General features: G+C 26.1%; 1 protein-coding gene across 3 annotated transcripts in view; it reads right to left on the bottom strand.

The window, feature by feature from the left end:
• Positions 1 to 18,381, bottom strand: part of LOC107437231 (tRNA (cytosine(34)-C(5))-methyltransferase Nsun2) — a 34,228-nt gene that overhangs the window by 8,970 nt on the left and 6,877 nt on the right. For 2 of the 3 annotated variants that reach the window (XM_071186865.1, XM_043043280.2), the window contains exons 2-17: positions 16,778 to 16,846; positions 15,270 to 15,364; positions 13,800 to 13,904; positions 10,764 to 10,869; positions 10,607 to 10,678; positions 9,500 to 9,581; positions 9,224 to 9,360; positions 8,259 to 8,314; positions 7,292 to 7,366; positions 7,072 to 7,202; positions 5,442 to 5,643; positions 3,435 to 3,526; positions 3,328 to 3,352; positions 2,057 to 2,149; positions 446 to 578; positions 252 to 329 (exon numbers count right to left, since the gene is read on the bottom strand). In XM_071186865.1, coding sequence (XP_071042966.1) covers positions 252 to 329; positions 446 to 578; positions 2,057 to 2,149; positions 3,328 to 3,352; positions 3,435 to 3,526; positions 5,442 to 5,643; positions 7,072 to 7,202; positions 7,292 to 7,366; positions 8,259 to 8,314; positions 9,224 to 9,360; positions 9,500 to 9,581; positions 10,607 to 10,678; positions 10,764 to 10,869; positions 13,800 to 13,904; positions 15,270 to 15,364; positions 16,778 to 16,846 — 1,551 coding nt within the window. The remainder of the gene's footprint in view (positions 1 to 251; positions 330 to 445; positions 579 to 2,056; positions 2,150 to 3,327; positions 3,353 to 3,434; positions 3,527 to 5,441; positions 5,644 to 7,071; positions 7,203 to 7,291; positions 7,367 to 8,258; positions 8,315 to 9,223; positions 9,361 to 9,499; positions 9,582 to 10,606; positions 10,679 to 10,763; positions 10,870 to 13,799; positions 13,905 to 15,269; positions 15,365 to 16,777; positions 16,847 to 18,381) is intronic. The other variant, XM_071186866.1, reaches the window with a different exon arrangement.

The raw sequence follows: 18,381 nt of genomic DNA, 5'->3' as shown, positions 1-18,381 counted from the left end.
AACTAGTAAAACAAAGAAAGAAATACAAAAGATTAAAAATTATTTTAATTTAAAAAAAAATTCTATCATAAATTACTGAATTGGTCCAATTTCTTATGTCTTTTAAAAAAGACTGCTAAACAAAGCCAAAAGCAGAATTAGAATTAAACTAGGATATTGTCATTACCAAGTTAAAGTGTATTACTGAAACATTTAAAATAATTTTTTCATTAACCTATGAAAACTGATATCAAAACTAATATGATTCTTACTTCTTGAGTAAACCGATAAATGCACACAGTGTCTTTGTTTTCACTTCTGCTCAAAATGCGTAATCCAGTGTTAATAATCTATTGGTAAAAAAAAAATATATACATATAACTTTTTAAAAAACAATTTAAAAAAAAAATAATAATTTAAATACAATTATAAATTATCAGTGTAAATAAAAATATTGATACAAAACCTTAAAAGTGTCCAAGTTGTTTTCCATGATGTTTTTAACTATCTTTGATGTTAAATACAAATTCCTTTTCTTTCCTTCTTTGCATCGGCTAAGCAACTGTGATGATGGAAAGTCTTTTAAATTGTAAAATTCTCTAAAATTCATTTTAAAAAATAAATATATACTAGTTTACACAAATTTTTAAATACATAAATATTGTATAGAAAATGTTGAAGATTAAATTGGCTTAAGCATATGTTTCTGTTGTAAAGATAATTAATTACTTGAGTAGTTTTCTACTCGCTGCACTCTAATACTACCTACAGTTTACTGAATAATACAGTATTAGATACTTTAAAATTTTATTCTAGCTTAATACAAATGACTTTCAAATTAAGCTCTAACGATATTTATCATGCATATTCTGTGAAACCTTAGATTTACATATCCTCCAATTCTAACAATTTGAACAAATAATTCCTAGAATTGTTCGATACACACAAATTTAAGTTCTAGCTTTTGGTGTTAGAAAATACAAAAGTTTTAAGCCATTTATTCCACCAAAAGAAAAAAAAAAAAAAAAAAAAAAAAAAAAAAAAAAAAAAAAAANAAAAAAAAAAAAAAAAAAGAGTGAGAGAGAGAGAGAGAATGTAAAAAAGAAAAGAAATATAGTAGCAGATTAAGAAAGAAAAAAAAAATAGAAATATAGTAGCAAATTAAGAAAAAAAAATAGAATTCCAGGGTTAAAAGAAAAAATTAGATTACATCAATGGGTATTAAAACACAAGTAGCATAAAAATGGGCTAACTTGAAAATCTAAAAAAAAAATTATGTACATATTCCATAAATTATTAAGCAACCAACATAAACTAATAAGCAAAACTAAGAAAAAAATATTCACAGCACAGATTGTTTGTCTACATAAACAGTTGGATTTTAACTTCTCATTTCTGCACAACTTATAACTTAGTTTCTCTGAATTTTTTTTATTGAACATTAGAATAGAAATTCCATCTATTATGAAACCACATAAAAGCATCTTGTACAAAATCAATAATTCAATTGTTCAAACAATTCATTGTTGTATAAAATAGATAATTTTAACATTCTAAATTCAGATAACATTCAGATTTGAAACAAATAATCTTATAATTATGTTCAAGATAATTTATCAAGCAAATCTTTTTTAAGATTTCTTAATATCAATAATTTCAAAATTAAATCTTAAATGCATACATATTGTAATTCAAAATTAATTGTAAAATGCATACATGTTGTTGCTTCATTCATGTTGTAATTAGATTTTAGTTCATACAGAAATAATTAAAATTTTATGAAATCGAAACTAAAATAATTTTAACTTTTTACGATGATTAAACTTTTAAATTATTTTTGGCTTGTGAAAAAAAAATTATAAAGCTTTTATATAAGAAATAATTAAGTAAAAAAGAGGGGGGGGAAGAAAAATAAATTTTAAAAATGTAACAAAATGCAATATTTAGCAAATAAAATGAGGCACATGTTAAAACAAATAATCTTATAATTATGTTCCAGATAAATTATCAAGCAAATATTCTTTTTTAACAATTCTCAATATCAATAATTTCAAAATTAAATATATAAAATACATACTTAATCTTGGGAAAAATTTCATCATTTTCATCTAAAAATACAAAAGGATCTTCTTTATACCCCCATACTTTTCTTTTCTTTTGAGGTGGACTTCTAAATTTGGAAGAAGAAAAAAATTATATACAAAAAAATTAAGTTAAATTCAACTTTTCTTCAGAGAAACTATAACACAAATCAATACTTTGATTAGTAAAAACATAAGTGAAAATATACCAGGGCTGACTATTTGATGTGTAGACACTCTGAAAAAGTAATACAATTAGCCGAAAAAGCAACAAAAAAAAGTCAATAAATTTTCAAAAATCAAAAAATCAGAAAGATTAATCAGGGATCTGTCTAGTTTTTCTGAGAGGTACCTATTTTGAGAAAATTTAGTCATAATTAGTGAAAATTAAAAATAGTATCTTGTGAAACTACCGTTTTCCCTAGACTTGAATTTGTGAAGGTACTGCTAAATGGTAGTAAATTTGGCATGAACAGATTCCTGTTAATAAAAATCTAAATCTCAATTTCAACCAACTTTGTAAGTGCATGAAAAAAATTCATTTATGATAAAATATTTGTTACTTATCACCAAGCATTTAGAAACTTTTTTAAAATACAAAGAATATTTAAATTTTAATAAACGCTGAAATTCATTATTAATATCTTTGCAAAATCAATTTATTCTTTATGACATATTTTGCTTCAGCAAAATATTTAACTGTTAAAAATTGTAAATTTACAATATAAATAATGGAAAATACGTTCTAAGTTTTTGTGTTCTTAGCATAAAATTAATACTGCTTTGATCCTGCTTTCCATGCTACTGATTGAGATTTAATAAATTTTGCATTCTGTTAAATTCTATGTTTGATAATATAACTTCAAAACTCAACTTTTACAAATATTTCTATACAACACTCATTTTGATTATTCTACAAGCTTGCCTGGAAGCTAAATAATTCAATGATTTGTGAATATACAAAATTTTAGTATAATTAAAAACAATGGAATCTCTATAATCTCTGATCTAAAAATTATACTCTTGTGTCTCATGAACTCTTTGTGACCACACTTTAAATGACAAATACAAAAATAACATTCTGTATTGTTGTTGACAGTTTAGTACAATTTAAAATGTTGCATTAAAAGTTGAACTTAATGAGTTTTGCTAGTACATTAGCAATATGCAAGTATTTATCATTTCATCGTATAAATATCAATATAATGTTTTACACATTAATTGTATTACAACAAAGAGAAAAATTAAATAAATAATTTAAACATACTTTTCTTCACAGGAGACACCGTTTTCTAAAATAAAAAACATAAATTTAAAAAATAGAATTTAAACTTAAAAGTTCAAAGAAATTTGGAATTGAAATGAACTACTGACCAGATGACTTTTCCCATGGAAGTTTGTCCTTCTTTTCAAGTACAGCTACAAAAAAACCACCAGTGTCCTGATGATGAGGTAGGATTCTTATGCTAAAAAAATAAATAATCTATCAATAATAAATAATAACAATACACCAATCATTAAATTATACACCACATTTAGCCACAGAACTTTTGTAACATTAGAATATAAAACCTACATAATATATGTCTTATATTCTAATACATATTTTATTGCTATCATATTGAGTATATATAAATGCTGCAAGAAATGGTTGATATATTAATATAAATGCTGATTTATAATTGTTGATATTGTTAGCCAATAAAAATTAAGAATGCTATATAGATTGACACAGATTTAATCCAGGTAGTACAAATGTTATGATTCTCTTTTTTTTACAATGTTTCTTTATGTTTCATCATATTTAACAATATAGCAAAAGAAAAAAAAATACATGCTAAAATAAACCATAATAGATGAAAAATAAAATTTTAATAAATCAGTCTTGGCTAGGAAGGTTGTCTAGTAACATATACAACCTAGAAAATTTAAACACAATAGTTTTATACACAGGTTTTAAGCAATTATCATTTTGTATATTAAAATCTGCAATACATACAATTAAAACTACATCACCTTGTTTGCAATTAACATAAAACTAAGAAAAAAAAATTGACAAATCTATAATAAAAAACTTGAATTTTTAATGCATCTATTAGTATAACTGGCTTTGAGGCAGCTTTTTCCATTAAATGTGAAAAAATAAAAACCAAATAATATAAAAATAAACTAAAATATTGCTAGATAAGTAATTATAAAGTAATTTTCTATGACTGTTTAGTAGGAAAGAATGTAACATATAGGCATTCTTCTAATAATTCAATCAAAGTGATTACTATTACTCTTAGACACTATTACTCATCTTTAGTAGTTTAAGTTTCAGTGTAGTAGCCAGAATATTTTCAAGATTTGTTTTTCTGTGAAAGACTAAAATTAAATGAAACATTTTCAATAGGCAATTATGACTGTTTTATGTGCGGAAATGTTTAAAGGAACTCTTGTGAAACAGTGAGGTTTATCTTTCAGCGAAACAGTCATATTAGGGAAAATTTGAATTATTGCTGAGCAACCTAGTACAGGTATCAATAAAATTTTGAAATGATTTTGTTTCAGATAAAGTCAACAATTTGATTGCCTGGCGAACCACCTTCACTGAATTGGGATTTTCACAAGTCCTAATTGCCCACTTTGTGGAAGAGACGAAATCATGGACAGGAACATGGCTCTGCGTGGGATGCACGGCTCTGCGTGGGGGCTCTCAGGTGAAGCGATACTAAGGCGCTTAACATCTGTTGATGGGACGTTGACTTTTTTCTCTTTTTGTGTTTTTTTATTCCTGTTCTTTGCTAACTTTACAAGAGTTTGTCATTTTAGTTTGCCATTAGAAATAAAAAATTAACAATTTATATTTTACAAATGATGAAGTTTAATTTATTATACTTATTTAAATTTTCTGTTTATTTATACCTATTTAAAATTTTAATTCAAATAACTGACTTTTCTTTTGATATGTTTAATAATATATATAAAATACTAGCTTAATTTGTAAATAATAAGTACTTGTTCTAAATCAAGTTTGTCTTTTTCAACTTGTGTATTATATTACTGATAATATTCACACAAAAGCTATGTAGACATACATCTGGGAACTAGTAAGCTAACTTATCCATACATGTGGCAAGATGACTAAGTTGGAACAGTTTTGAAATAATATATCTATAAAATGAACATTAAATTTTAAATACCTTTTATCATTAATTTGATATCAAGCAGTTTGCCAAACAGCAACAAAAGTTTTAATATACTTTTAAGAAGACATCAAATTTTTTTTAAAGAGATTACAACCTAGAATTGTAATAAAATTAAGTCCCCGAAAATTCTCAATTCAAACAAACAGATTCAAAATGGCTATCCCAAAATAACAGTAGTAATATAACTTACCAGTGTTCAAGATGCAAGTCTTTTATTACTTCTGCAGATGGAGGGAACATATGTGGACGGATATGAGTCAAGTTCTTTTCTGGTACATCCTCAAACTTATCAAATACTTCCATTTCCTTATTAGCAACTTTCCATTCAGTCCGACCAGGACAAGATTTTAAACCGGGCAATAAAGATCTAACATCCACTATCTCAACAGATCCTACAAGTTATCATATAATTGCACATCAAAATATTTAAAAAAATATATATTCAGTAAATCATAAAATAATAAATTTTATTGGATTGGCATAATTTAACACTCTTGACAGATTTTTCATTTAGCATAATTTATAAATATATTCTTAAGGAACTGATTTTTCAAAAATTTTATATCTTTGATATAAAAAAGTTTTATTGTGAATAATGCAGGGTACAGCACATAATCAGAGGCTAATGAATGTAAATTAATGTTCAAAATAGGCTTAAAAAAAGAGTAAATGTGCATTAAAATTATGTGAAACTTTTAAATTACATCCATTTGCTGTCTGCATAGTTTGCTATATCATACCTTCCATCAAATACAGAATTCCTGTATTCTTAGAAAATATCTTTTTCAGTCCTAGCTAAGATTTTGTATCATCGTATTTAATAAACTAGATTTAAAAGAAATTAAGCCCCAGTCATATAAATTATTTAAACTAACATATAAAAGGTAAGATTACCTAATGCAGCTACTCAAACTGTGTTAAGTATTAAAGTAAAATCTGTTTCAGAATTTTTGCTTTAGTTAGTTACCTTTCCTAAAGCCCAAATTCACCCGAATATCACATGTTGGAGGATATGTTATATAATTAGCATTTCAATTACATACCCAATTTAGTTTTATGCCTAAAATGCAAATACTTTTAAAACTTATTAAAACACGTAGTTTGAGCACATAAATAATAAAGAAATACTACTACCGTTCAGCCAAGAGTAATTTAAGATAATTGATTTTTATTATAATAATTGATCTAAATTAGATTATTCTAACTGAGAAATTGAGTTTCTTTCTTTTGCAAATTCATGAAAGTAATGAGATTAAAATGATTTTATTTATTTAAGGACTAATTAGAAATTATATAATTATTTTAATAATTTTCATTAGAAATATTAAGCATTTCTAAAATATTGTTTTTAAATAATATTGAGCTCAGATATTGAATTCAGATATTTTTCAGCACTTTGATAAATATAGGTAAAAAAAAAAATATTTCTTTAAAAATCCAATTTTTATTCATTTTTTACAATAAGATTTTTTGCCAACTATGCCTTTATATCTTCTAGCAGTCATTAGCCATTTATTCATCATCATTGCCTAATATTTAAAGGGAAAAAAATTTAATAGAATCTAGAAATAATATTAATATTTTAACACAAGTAAGCATAATAAAACAAACATAGATTACTCCCTTCTATTGAAACTGGAAATAACAAACACAAATGAAAAACTAGTTTCTCTTAAGACTTCAAAAGCAAAATGGAATTTGCATTCTTTTTTGCATTAATGCAAGGCAAAAATGCATGGTCCTTGATTAATTCAGCTAATTGGACAATTCTGCTAAATCAATGGTATTCTACAATATAAAAATTATTATAAATCACTAGCCTTTTGTTTCTTGTAAAATAGTACAAATGACAGCTTCATTTTCAACAGGATTTAAGGAACATGTTGAGTATACAATGCGACCACCAACAGCAAGAAGTTCTAGCCCACGCCTGAGGATACGCAGCTGCAGTCTAAAAAATGAATATAAATCATACATTTTAAAAGACTTTACTCACATACTTCCTGTTTTATTTATGTATGAACTCTATACAAGACCTACCCATGCATGTTGTTGCCATTGGCAGTATGCCATTTAGTCCATATTTCAGCTGTTTTACGCATTGTACCATCACCACTGAAATGTAAATTATTATATTGATGATCAATTAAGTCTTGGAACTTCTAAAAATTCAAAAGAACTGAATTTTTCAAATATTCTAAAGTTAATTGGAATTTTAAATATGCTATCAAATCTTTATAAATCATACCTTCATGTATAGAGTTTATAAGTAAAAATGGAACAAAATTAAAAAAAAAAATTTAAACTTCTCATTTAAACAACGTTAACACCATGCCAGGACAAGCATTTTTGCTTTTGTCACGAATTCCAATTTTTTCTACCTTAATATGGTTTTACATGATTATTTTAATTTTTAAACTATAAATTTGAAACTTATTACATTTTGAGACCAGTGAGTTTATGCAAAAATGGAAGAATTGAGACTTGGGATCAGGAGTAACATTGATGACATATTATTGCAAGTAAATAGTCATTATGCTTTGTCAGGAAAAGAGATGGAAATTAAAATCAATAATATACAATCAGAAATTATAACTGAGAGAAGAATCTTACCAGATGTGTATATTTTATATCAAAACTATCAGTCTTTATTCAATCATAACATTTAAGATCAATATTTCACAATTATGAATTGTCATAGTTAAATTATAAGACTTGTAATTTCAAAACACATTGAATTCATTGAAGTAAAAATCATTTAAGTATAATAATTCTAAAATAACTGATCTGTGAAACATATTTAAACTAAGTTTTACATTCAATAGTACAGAAAATGAAACAGAATTATCTGAAAATCAATTTACAAAATGCACTTTTTAAAACTTTGCATAACTTATTTTCACAGTGTATTTAAAAAATAAAACTTGATAAAATTACAGATTACATATAATTATTTAAAATTAAACACATTTTAAATTTTTAAAAAAATGTAAACATAAATACAAACCTGCAAGGCACATCACACAATATTCTATCGAACTTTAAATTAAATTTCTTGCCATCCTGCAAATTACAACAAAAAATATTAAAATGACATATCAAAAGGTATCAATTAGAGACACAAGGACATTTTCCTTGAATTTTTATCACAAAATGCTCCTTAAAAGTTTAATTTTTCAAAACAATTTTACCAAAAAAAAAAAAAAAAAAAAAAAAAAAAAANAAAAAAAAAAAACTGTTTACCAATTATTAGCTTCCTAATTAAAAATTTAATTACTCAATCTTTACTACTTAAATGCTCTTTGTAAATTTAAGGAACAAAATATTTTTCAATGTTTGCAATTGTATTAATATTTTATATTCCGAAAGAGTTCTTAAAATTTAAAAAACATTGCTGATTTTAAATTTTTTTTTTTTAACTTTTATTTACACATTTGTATGAATTTTAATCAAGAAATAATAATATATTAAATAATAATTATAAAAGTACATGAGATAATTTTTGTGATTGAAACTTATGGGTAAAGACTACATTCATTTTGCAAATTTTAAACATATTAATGATTTTTATATTTGATTATTTGCAGCAAAATAATTAGATGAACTAAAATTAAAATGAATTTTATAATTTTCGACATAATTATAAATGTTTCTCCTACTATAAACAACTGTTTGTAGTATGTAAAGTAGTTCTATACTCAGAGAAATCATCTTATGGTAAGCAGCAGATGGTGAACAATTCTTTAATTATAAGTGTTTCTCCAATTATAAGCAACTAGTAGAGTAGTTTTATACTCAAATTCTATAGTAAGAGAACTTATCATGTGATAAGCAGATAGTGAATTACTCTTTAGTTATAAATGCCTCCCCCATTAAAAGTAATTATTTCTGCAGTGCTTATCTATAGAACCTAGTCTACAATTAAAAAACAAAATTCTATTGCTTTAAAAAATTTACACATAGCAAACTTACTTCAGTGATTTTAAAGTTGGGATAGATGCCAGCATCATTATTGGTGATTAACAGACATGGACTATTTAAACGCTTGGCTTGATGCACAAGCATATAACATCGTTTATTATCAACATCATTTGCAACTATCAAACCCTCTAAAAAAGATAAATCATATTGAAATGGAAAAATTATGTAGCAAAAGCATAAATTAAACATGGAATAATTAATATAGAAAAATCTTATTTTCAAATGAAGGGGTATTTAATGATATAGTTTTATAAAATAGAATACAACCTGGCATTTTGCCTTCATCTCTATGCAAAAATTCAATCAGTTGAGCAGTTTTTGAACCAGGAGCTGCACACATGTCCAAAACCTAAAGTATTTAAATTAAAAAAACAGATTTAATAAATACATACTCATAAAAACATTTATACACATTTTTATGTTGTAATCCAAGGAATCAGAATAAAAAAAATAGAAATAGCCAAAAATTTGAATAAAATTTAATCTCTTGAATAGACTAGCTAAATAAAAGACTTAACTCCTCAATTGAAAAGTTAATTTTATCCTAAGAATACTACAGTAGTTTTTTTTAAATTATACATTTTATTCAGAACAATGGTCACTAGCTTATTCATATATCACTTTCAAATTGCCATGGTAATCGCAATTCCCTGCAAATGACAATTTCTTTTTAAAAAATGTCTATCACTACTTTAATTCAACTCCTTTTTCAGTTAATGATACAGACTTATAAAGAGTAATGCCTTAGTAAGGGAATAAAAGCTATATTTTAAATAGAAGCAAGCAAAAACTTAAAATGCTAAAACTATAACAGTAACCATATTTAGTAACATTTTTGGAGAATTCCTACTTTTCACCTTACCAACATATCAAGTTTTTTAAACACAGCACTTTTTTTTTTTGGATCTTTGTGATATTTTACTTTAAGCCTGGAAGAGGAGGAAACAAAACAGGTTGAGGTGATGATATGATGCCTAGTGGCACTACTAATCTGAAATGCTTGTGGAGTGGATGATGGGTACATTATATTTCCAAACATATCGTGTCTTTTTTTATGTTAAGGCTTATATACAAGTTTTGAATTTAGGGTGAATTTCTAAATAATAAGCGTACTCTTAGGCTTTTACATGGATCGGCTTATTAATTGGAAATATATGGTAACTATGCTGTACGCCATTTTTTTTAATAAAAAAGAGACATTGAAAAAATTTATAGTCACTAAATATTTTACGAAATAATAAATCGAATAAATGATTATAATGAACTAGTCTGAATGAACTCATAATCATTCAGACTACCTTTTAGATACATACTTTGATCTTTACCATAATTACAGAAAGAAATTAATAAATAAGTTTAAAAATTCTCATTTACTTTGTGATGAGGTTCAACTTGAAGAAGTAAGGGAGGAATCATGCTGACTGTTTCCTGTCTACTAATATCTCCCTGAAATAAACAGATAAAAACTACTGTAAAAAAGATTTTTAAAAACAGTAATTTTTAACTTGTAAGCAGTAATACTAGTACCTACCGTTTGAGTCTCTGAAACTAAAAAATTGTGCAACTGTCGTAAGCTCTCGGAGGATCTAATAGCAACACGAGATAACTTCATTTGCCAAGCAAGTTCACCTGGATACCTAGATTTAAAATAACTAAACTAGTTACTAAATTTATAGCATTCATATCAAAAGTTTGAACCTGGAAATATTTATTTAAGCAAGTTTAAGCTCATTCATATATTTGATGTACCATGAAGTTAATATTTAAGTTATATTTAAGAATCACAATAAAATATTATTTTAAAAATATATAACTGGAATGAATAGATAGTAGCATCATGAGATAATAATTCAATTGTAACTAAAGATGCATCTGGCATATAGCTGTACACCTTACAATATAAAAAATTAAGTTTTTAATATTTAAAGTTTTTGAAGTTTTGAAATAAAAATGAATTTAGACAGGTTTTGCTTAAAGTGCATATTTAATGCTATTTATGCCAAAATTTTTTTTAAAAAACAAATAAGGGAATAAGCATTATGTTGGATAATAATCTATGTAGTAATATGAGATAAAAATTTAAGTTGTAATATGAGTTTATAATTTAAATTGTAACAGATAATAATCTAAATTGTTACACAAAATTACTTTAATTGGCTTAAAAGTTTATTTGGATGATTGTAAACTAAATTACGCCAACAAAAGCTTAAAGCATTCAGATTAGCAGCTTTGTAATTATTTAGATGATGGGTTGAAGTTTATTTGAAAAACTATGAGATGGCTATTTAAAATTCTGCAATAAGTGCATTGCAAAAATTGATTTCAAAAATATAAATAAAGACTGGAGTGACTGTTGCAACAGTAATGAAACTAATAATGTAATGATGTAAATAAAAAAAAAATGAAAATCAATGAAGAAATAAGAATAGAAAGATATATCTAAACATTTTTACATAAAAAAAAAACTTTTCATAACATAGGTAGATATGAAATGTTTTTATAAATTTAACTTAAAAGACTTAGTTTAATAAAGAATTTGCTTCCTAGAAATTAAAACACATAAAAAGAACAATGAAAGAATTAAAACACCAATTAAGAGCAAAATTTGTACAGAAATTATCCTGAAACACAGTGTACAATATATAAGTGAAGAAATTACCTAGTGCGATGTATAAAGCTAAGTGTAAAAAAAAGAACTAGTTGGAGCTTGCTTGCAATTTCTTTTCTGCCTTTGAGTTTCTTTTATCATTATAGAATCAAAACAAGTGCATGTCTATGCGACATTATTTCCCCTTTATCAAATTGTTTATCTTTACTTCATTTTAATACAATACTTTCTTATTAAATATTACCAGGAAACAACTAGCCTGAGTTAGTAGTAGAGGTAATTGTGACACGCAAGGAAAGATCTTGAAAATTGTATGGGCAAAAAACTTAATACCAAACAATCAATTTAAATACCATACAAGTTTAATATAATTTTCTCAACTAAAATTTATAGTTAGTTACCAAATAATGAAGTATATCACACCTTTATACAGTAACAAATTTAAGATATACAGGGGTAGCAGCAAAGTTTTTTAAAATTTTAGGGTAATTTTAGGAACTTTTTTGAAAAAATTTTAGGTAAATTTTAGGGGTAATATATGATTTTGCTAGGATAAAAACAAATCACACGGTAGTTTATTACATAACAGAAGATTATTACAATTCATCCACACATATCATAAATAATTGCAAGCCATAAAATAAAGCTCTGAAATTTATTAAGTCAAGAATGAAATCTCTAAAGTGTAAAAATGAAATTTCAACTTTACATATTACCTATCAGAAATTAAGTGCATAATTCAGGAACTGGCAAAAGTGAGAATAAATCAAGAGAAAAATAAATTAACACCAACTTGGATTTATTTAATTTTTACCTTCTTAATCAAAACTTTATTATTACCCTTTACCTTACTTTATTAAGAAAAACTATTGTGTGATATTATTAGATTTCAAATCAGCAATTTATATTAGAAGTTAGAGAAAAACAATTTAATCATGATCATTTTTCTAATATATTCTTGATATGATTTGTGAGATTCTTTTACTGCCTGCCCTCAATAGTGTTGTGGTGATCTTCAACACTCCTCCATAATTTCGAATGGTATCTTTGATTAGTCTAAGAGACATAATAGTATTCTCATGGTGACTCACATTAAGCATTGCTTTATTTATCGAAAAACCTCTCTCAGGATCAGAATTCCCATGTGGCAAAATTAAAACAGTTTTAATTAATGTAGTTAAATTCTTATATTTTAGATTATTGCTTTTTTATTAATATTCTAATTTTTTAGGAACACCAACAAAATTTTGTCAGATTTTTAGGAATTTTAGGGTTTGCACATAGTTTTAGGAATTTTATGAATTTTAGGGGAAATGCGACCCCTGGATATAATTTAGTTATTACAAGAATCACAATATTTGATTTTAAAATGATGTGAATAGGAATCGCCGCAAAAAATTTTTAAATAGCGTAAATACGAATCATATTACAGTTTTTCGTCGGGGGAATACAAATCGTGAAATCGAATTTTAAAAGTGCAAGTATACAAGATGCAATGTAAAATTTTTTCTGTAAATAAAGTGAATAGGAATTTCAACAAGTAGCTTTTACGTCAGGTAAATATAAAAATTGATGTTTGATATCAAAATTGCATGAAAATGAATGTTGATATTAGTGGATTCAAGCAGTTTCAAATGACAAAAATCCACCAAATCAAAAGAATCTAACTAGTGGACATCCACCAATTGGCAGAAGAATCACATACATGTAAATGCCTTTATCACAGGACTTAGCAAAAGCTTCAAAATTTGAATTTTACATTGCAGCATTCCGTCAAATTTCATCGGATAAGTTTTCGATTCAAAGCTAAGATTTTAGACCCAGAGGGATGATAAAAAAAACCTGGAATACAATCGCTTCTGTCATACTCAAGAGTATTGATTCAAAGATAAATGGTGTAAAACCATAAACTTGAACAAAGTAAAGCCAAAAAATTCTGATTAAAAATAAATTTTTTACCATGGTAAATTGAATGGCTTGTAAAAATCAGGTCCTTCATCTTTAATCTTTAACAAATCCTCAAAGTATTTTCCCTTTATGATATTTAATAGAGCCTTTGCTTGCCTGAAATTAAAATACATTGTCAATTTGTGAATAAATAAATTTTTATGGAGTGTCACTAATTATCTTCACAACTTTAACATGCAAAAACATATGAACTAAATAAGTTGGTTAAATTATGTAACTTATATATGGCACAACAAATAGATTTTTTTAATTGCATTTGCACTTAAAATCTTAAACTGATCATCCAAGCAGTCTCTCAGACATGTTAGCATTCGACAATGAGCTAAAATATGTGAAAACCCTCATGCAAGTTTAGTTGAGATGTTAGAAAATTACTATTCAAACTGTTTTTCTCACTCAATGAAATAAGGCATAAAACTTGTTCTTCACACATTAAACTTAAATGTTTTCACACTTATCTGAAGATAACAGAATTTTGTAAGCACAGTCTGACACATGTAACAATGACATTATATACTAGAAAAAAACTGTATTGTTCAGATCAACACCAGATGGATAAGATTTATAAACACCAAATGGATTGATTCTGCAGGAAAGGATCTTAAAACCATGGGAATCAATCGATGGAAAAACCTGTCTGATCGAGCTAGAGGGAAATGACTAGTTAAGACTGCCCTGGCCTGTACTAGGCTGTCATGCTGATGTAAGAAATATTTTACAGCAAAATGGAACTCAGTCAAGATCAGGTAATTTATCATATAATCAATATGAATATAATACATTCATTATTTTCTTTAAATTAAAATAACAAAAAATAGCAAGACTTAATTTGCCATGTTTAAGCAATGTATTACTATGAATTAAAACTAATATGCACACTTTATAACCAGGAATGCCAACTGCTCTGCTTTGAACCAACAAAAATTAATAAAATAGTAAAGAATTAAAAACCAAAATTTGTAGAATTTCAATTAATTATATGATGTAGAGGTGAGAAAATTAACTTTATAATGAGTTAGCAGCCAAATTAGGAATGGTACATTAAAACATGAATTTTGTTGCCATCAGAAAAAAAGTTCCCACAAAGCAGTGCAAGTTGACTTCCTTGTATAACATATAAAATAAAAAATATAAGATAACAGTGTTGATTATGCACTAAGTTATTAAAGAGTTGATATTTTGCCTCACTCAATAAAGAAAAACTTAGCTTAAGAACACATATATGAGGAAATGCTAAGAACATAAATTCTTCTTACAAAATAAAAATGTCAAAAATTCGTAGCGTTTGAAATACACTTTCTATTTTAATGAAATCTTGGTATTAATGAAAAGAAAGAGACCATGAATCATTCAGCAAAACAATCAACTTAATTAAGTAGACATAATTTTAAGCATCACATTGTAAATTTTAACTTTTACAAAGATTCTTTAGTGAATAAAAAGAAAATTGCTAAACTATACCCCCTGTATCCTGTGATGCGAAAAGTGGTAGGTAAGCATTCTCTCAATGAATTCATAAAACTCTCCCACTCTTCTGGAGGCACAATACCTTGAACCTAAATGAAGAATAAAAGTACATAAATTATTTGCTTAATAAGAAAAGTTGACGTGCAAATTAAAAAATGCATTCTGGAACTGCAAATGTGACAAAAGATTTTGAAACTGAAAGTGTGACACTGGATCTAGACCTTCAAAGTATGAGTAGCCTTAAAATAGAAAATATAGTTCCTACAGAAAAGCGGCCAATGTTTTAAGCCTTTTCATGTTAAATTTCTTTTGCTTTTTTTTTGTGTGTATTTCTTTATATCTTCGGAACTAATGAAGATAATTAAAAAAACCTTTTGCACAAAATTATCAACATTAAGGTTTCAAAAGTTATGACCAATCTTATACCTAAATTATAATTTTCAGATTTTACAGACTCATGCGGCCTTAGACCTCATGATTTTGAGAGTCAAGAATTCAAATATGTAGAGAAAAAAAAAACATACTTCTTCAGAGAAAGCCTGTTTTTTTTTTTTTTTTTTTTCTTTTTTTTGTCTGATTTCATTACTAAAAATATCATCTGCACAAATATTTTAGCATATTTGATGTAAGTCCTTCAAATCATTAAGACTGAATAAATGAAAATTCAATCATTAGATTAAAAGTTATTTTAAGGTGTTCTATGTTTTATTTAGTGCATTATGCACTAAGTAAAATATAGAACATCTTAATAACTTTTAATCTAATGATTGAATTTTCATCAGCACTAAGCATGGTGATTGAAAAAAAAAGAAATAAAAAAGGCATTTAATTAATACAGAGATTAACTTACTTTATAATACTTCACAAAGTTTTCATTATCTTTGACAATGTCTTTGTAAGCTTGTCTCTGACCACCATCCTGAAAAACAATTTTTTTTTATAAATAATATTCTAGACTAATATTGAGACATATTTATTTAGAAAAAAGTGCATTATCCAAATTTTTTTTTTTTTAATTAAAATTCATTATTCAGTGTTTTCATTGCAGAAAAAAAATGGGTGAGAATTTCNTCGATATCAACTGCAATATCGGCAGTATGTCGGTATTGCAGATAAAGTTCGATAAACAAATTTGTAAATTAAAATCTATATTAATAAAAATTTAAAAAAACATATGCAAGAAAATTTTAGCATATATTTTGAAAAGAGGGGAGGAGTGGGGGAAGGAGGGGAGGGCCCAAAAACGGCTATGCCTAGGGCCTACGAAAGGTATAATCCGGCTCTGCCTTCAAATCATTAAGATTCAACAAATGAAAATTCAATCATTAGATTAAAAGTTAAGGTGTTCCATGTTTTATTTAGTGCATTACGCACTAAATAAAATATAGAACATCTTAATAACTCTTTATCTAATGATTGTGAACTTTCATCAGCATTAAACATGGTGATTGAAAAAAAAAGAAATAAAAGAAGGCATTTAATTAATTCAGAGATTAACTTACTTTATAATACTTCACAAAGTTTTCATTATCTTTGACAATGTCTTTGTAAGCTTGTCTCTGACCACCATCCTGAAAAACAATATCTTTTATAAATAATATTCTAGACTAATATTGAGACATATTTATTTAGAAAAAAGTGCATTGTTCAAAATATATTTTTTAAATGAGCATTCATTATTAATCAGCGGTGATTGTGAGCCCAAGTCAAAATTCCTGAAAATTTCTTGAGTCAAAAAAAAATTCATTCAAAATTTCTTGAGTCAATATTTCTTAGCTTACTTAAAATATATTTAAAATTTTTTACATACCTATGAAAGACCTGTAGAAGTAATTGAAATTTATAAATACGTCTTTCTTTCTTGAGTTCATGATTATAACTATTTACTGATAAAAAATGAATATTAATTTTGAATATAAGCTTATAAAGTATCTGGCTCTCCCTTAAAAACAAATAAAGCAAGCTGTGTTTTTAAGTTCCACCTTTTAAAATTTGATTTCCGGAAACTTTTGTAATCAATGATTTTTTTAAATGTCTGAATCTTTGATCGCCGGAAACTTCCGGAGGTTAGCGAAAAACCCAGAAATCCGGATTTTTTCCGGAGCACAATCAGCCCTGATTATTTCATATTTACAGAATGATGATAACCAGAACCTGCATCAGTAATTAAAAAGTACATGGATTAAACATAGTTATTTGGAATTAATGACCACGGGCAAGGTAAATATATGAAATCACCAATTAAAATTTAGAGATTGCATAGGTGATTTAGAAAGAGATTAAAATTGGACACTTGTAACAGAAGTAAATTTTTTAATTGGTGAAATAAAGTTTTTTAAAAAATGAAAAAAAAATAGAACAAAGGGCTTCTGACTATTGAATGCGTTAGGACGAAAAGCTTGCGGAATAAATTTGAGTTTAAATGATGGTTACAAAATTAAAGTGCAATTTTAAATCAATTTTAATTGCCTTCAATAATTCCAAGTTAGTTTTTGGATGACTAATGTTACACTTTTAACACATGAGGCATCTTTCCATAATGTTTCAATCAGACGATAGTGACCAATTAATCAATCACCAAATATATAATTTTTCCGATTTTATTTTGAAATTTGATTTTCATCACTCAGTTTGTTACAGAAAAATTTCTACAATGGTTCAGTAAAGATTCTAAAATTAAAATAAATGAAAAACTAGAACTGTGAGCCCTTCTAGCATTTTAACCCTAGTAAAACCTAAGTATAGATAGATTGTCTACAAAAATGTAGGAAATTAAACTACAATGTAGGTAGGCAGTAAGTTTTTCAACCTGTTTTAAAGCTAATAAAAAGTTTTAAATGAAAAAAAAAAGTTTTAATGGACCAGCAAATTTTCTATTGGATCATTTTAGATTTATTTATTCCTAACTATTTTGAAGGCCATGTTGATTTTCTATGAAATTGCTTAAATAACAAGAAATGAAAATTATAATGCTTGAATTCATTTAGTTTTAGAGTTAAGTAAACTATATAAAGAAAAAGAGTAAATTTAATAAAAATAAAAAGAATACAATGGCTCGGATATTGTAATCGGATGTTAGAGCTCATTCTAGGCAGAAAAAAGGGCA

Source organism: Parasteatoda tepidariorum, chromosome 10, assembly GCF_043381705.1.
Source record: "Parasteatoda tepidariorum isolate YZ-2023 chromosome 10, CAS_Ptep_4.0, whole genome shotgun sequence".
Lineage (NCBI taxonomy): Eukaryota > Metazoa > Arthropoda > Arachnida > Araneae > Theridiidae > Parasteatoda > Parasteatoda tepidariorum.
The sequence above is the reverse complement of the archived record's forward strand: the minus strand, read 5'-3'. Positions and strand labels throughout refer to the sequence as shown.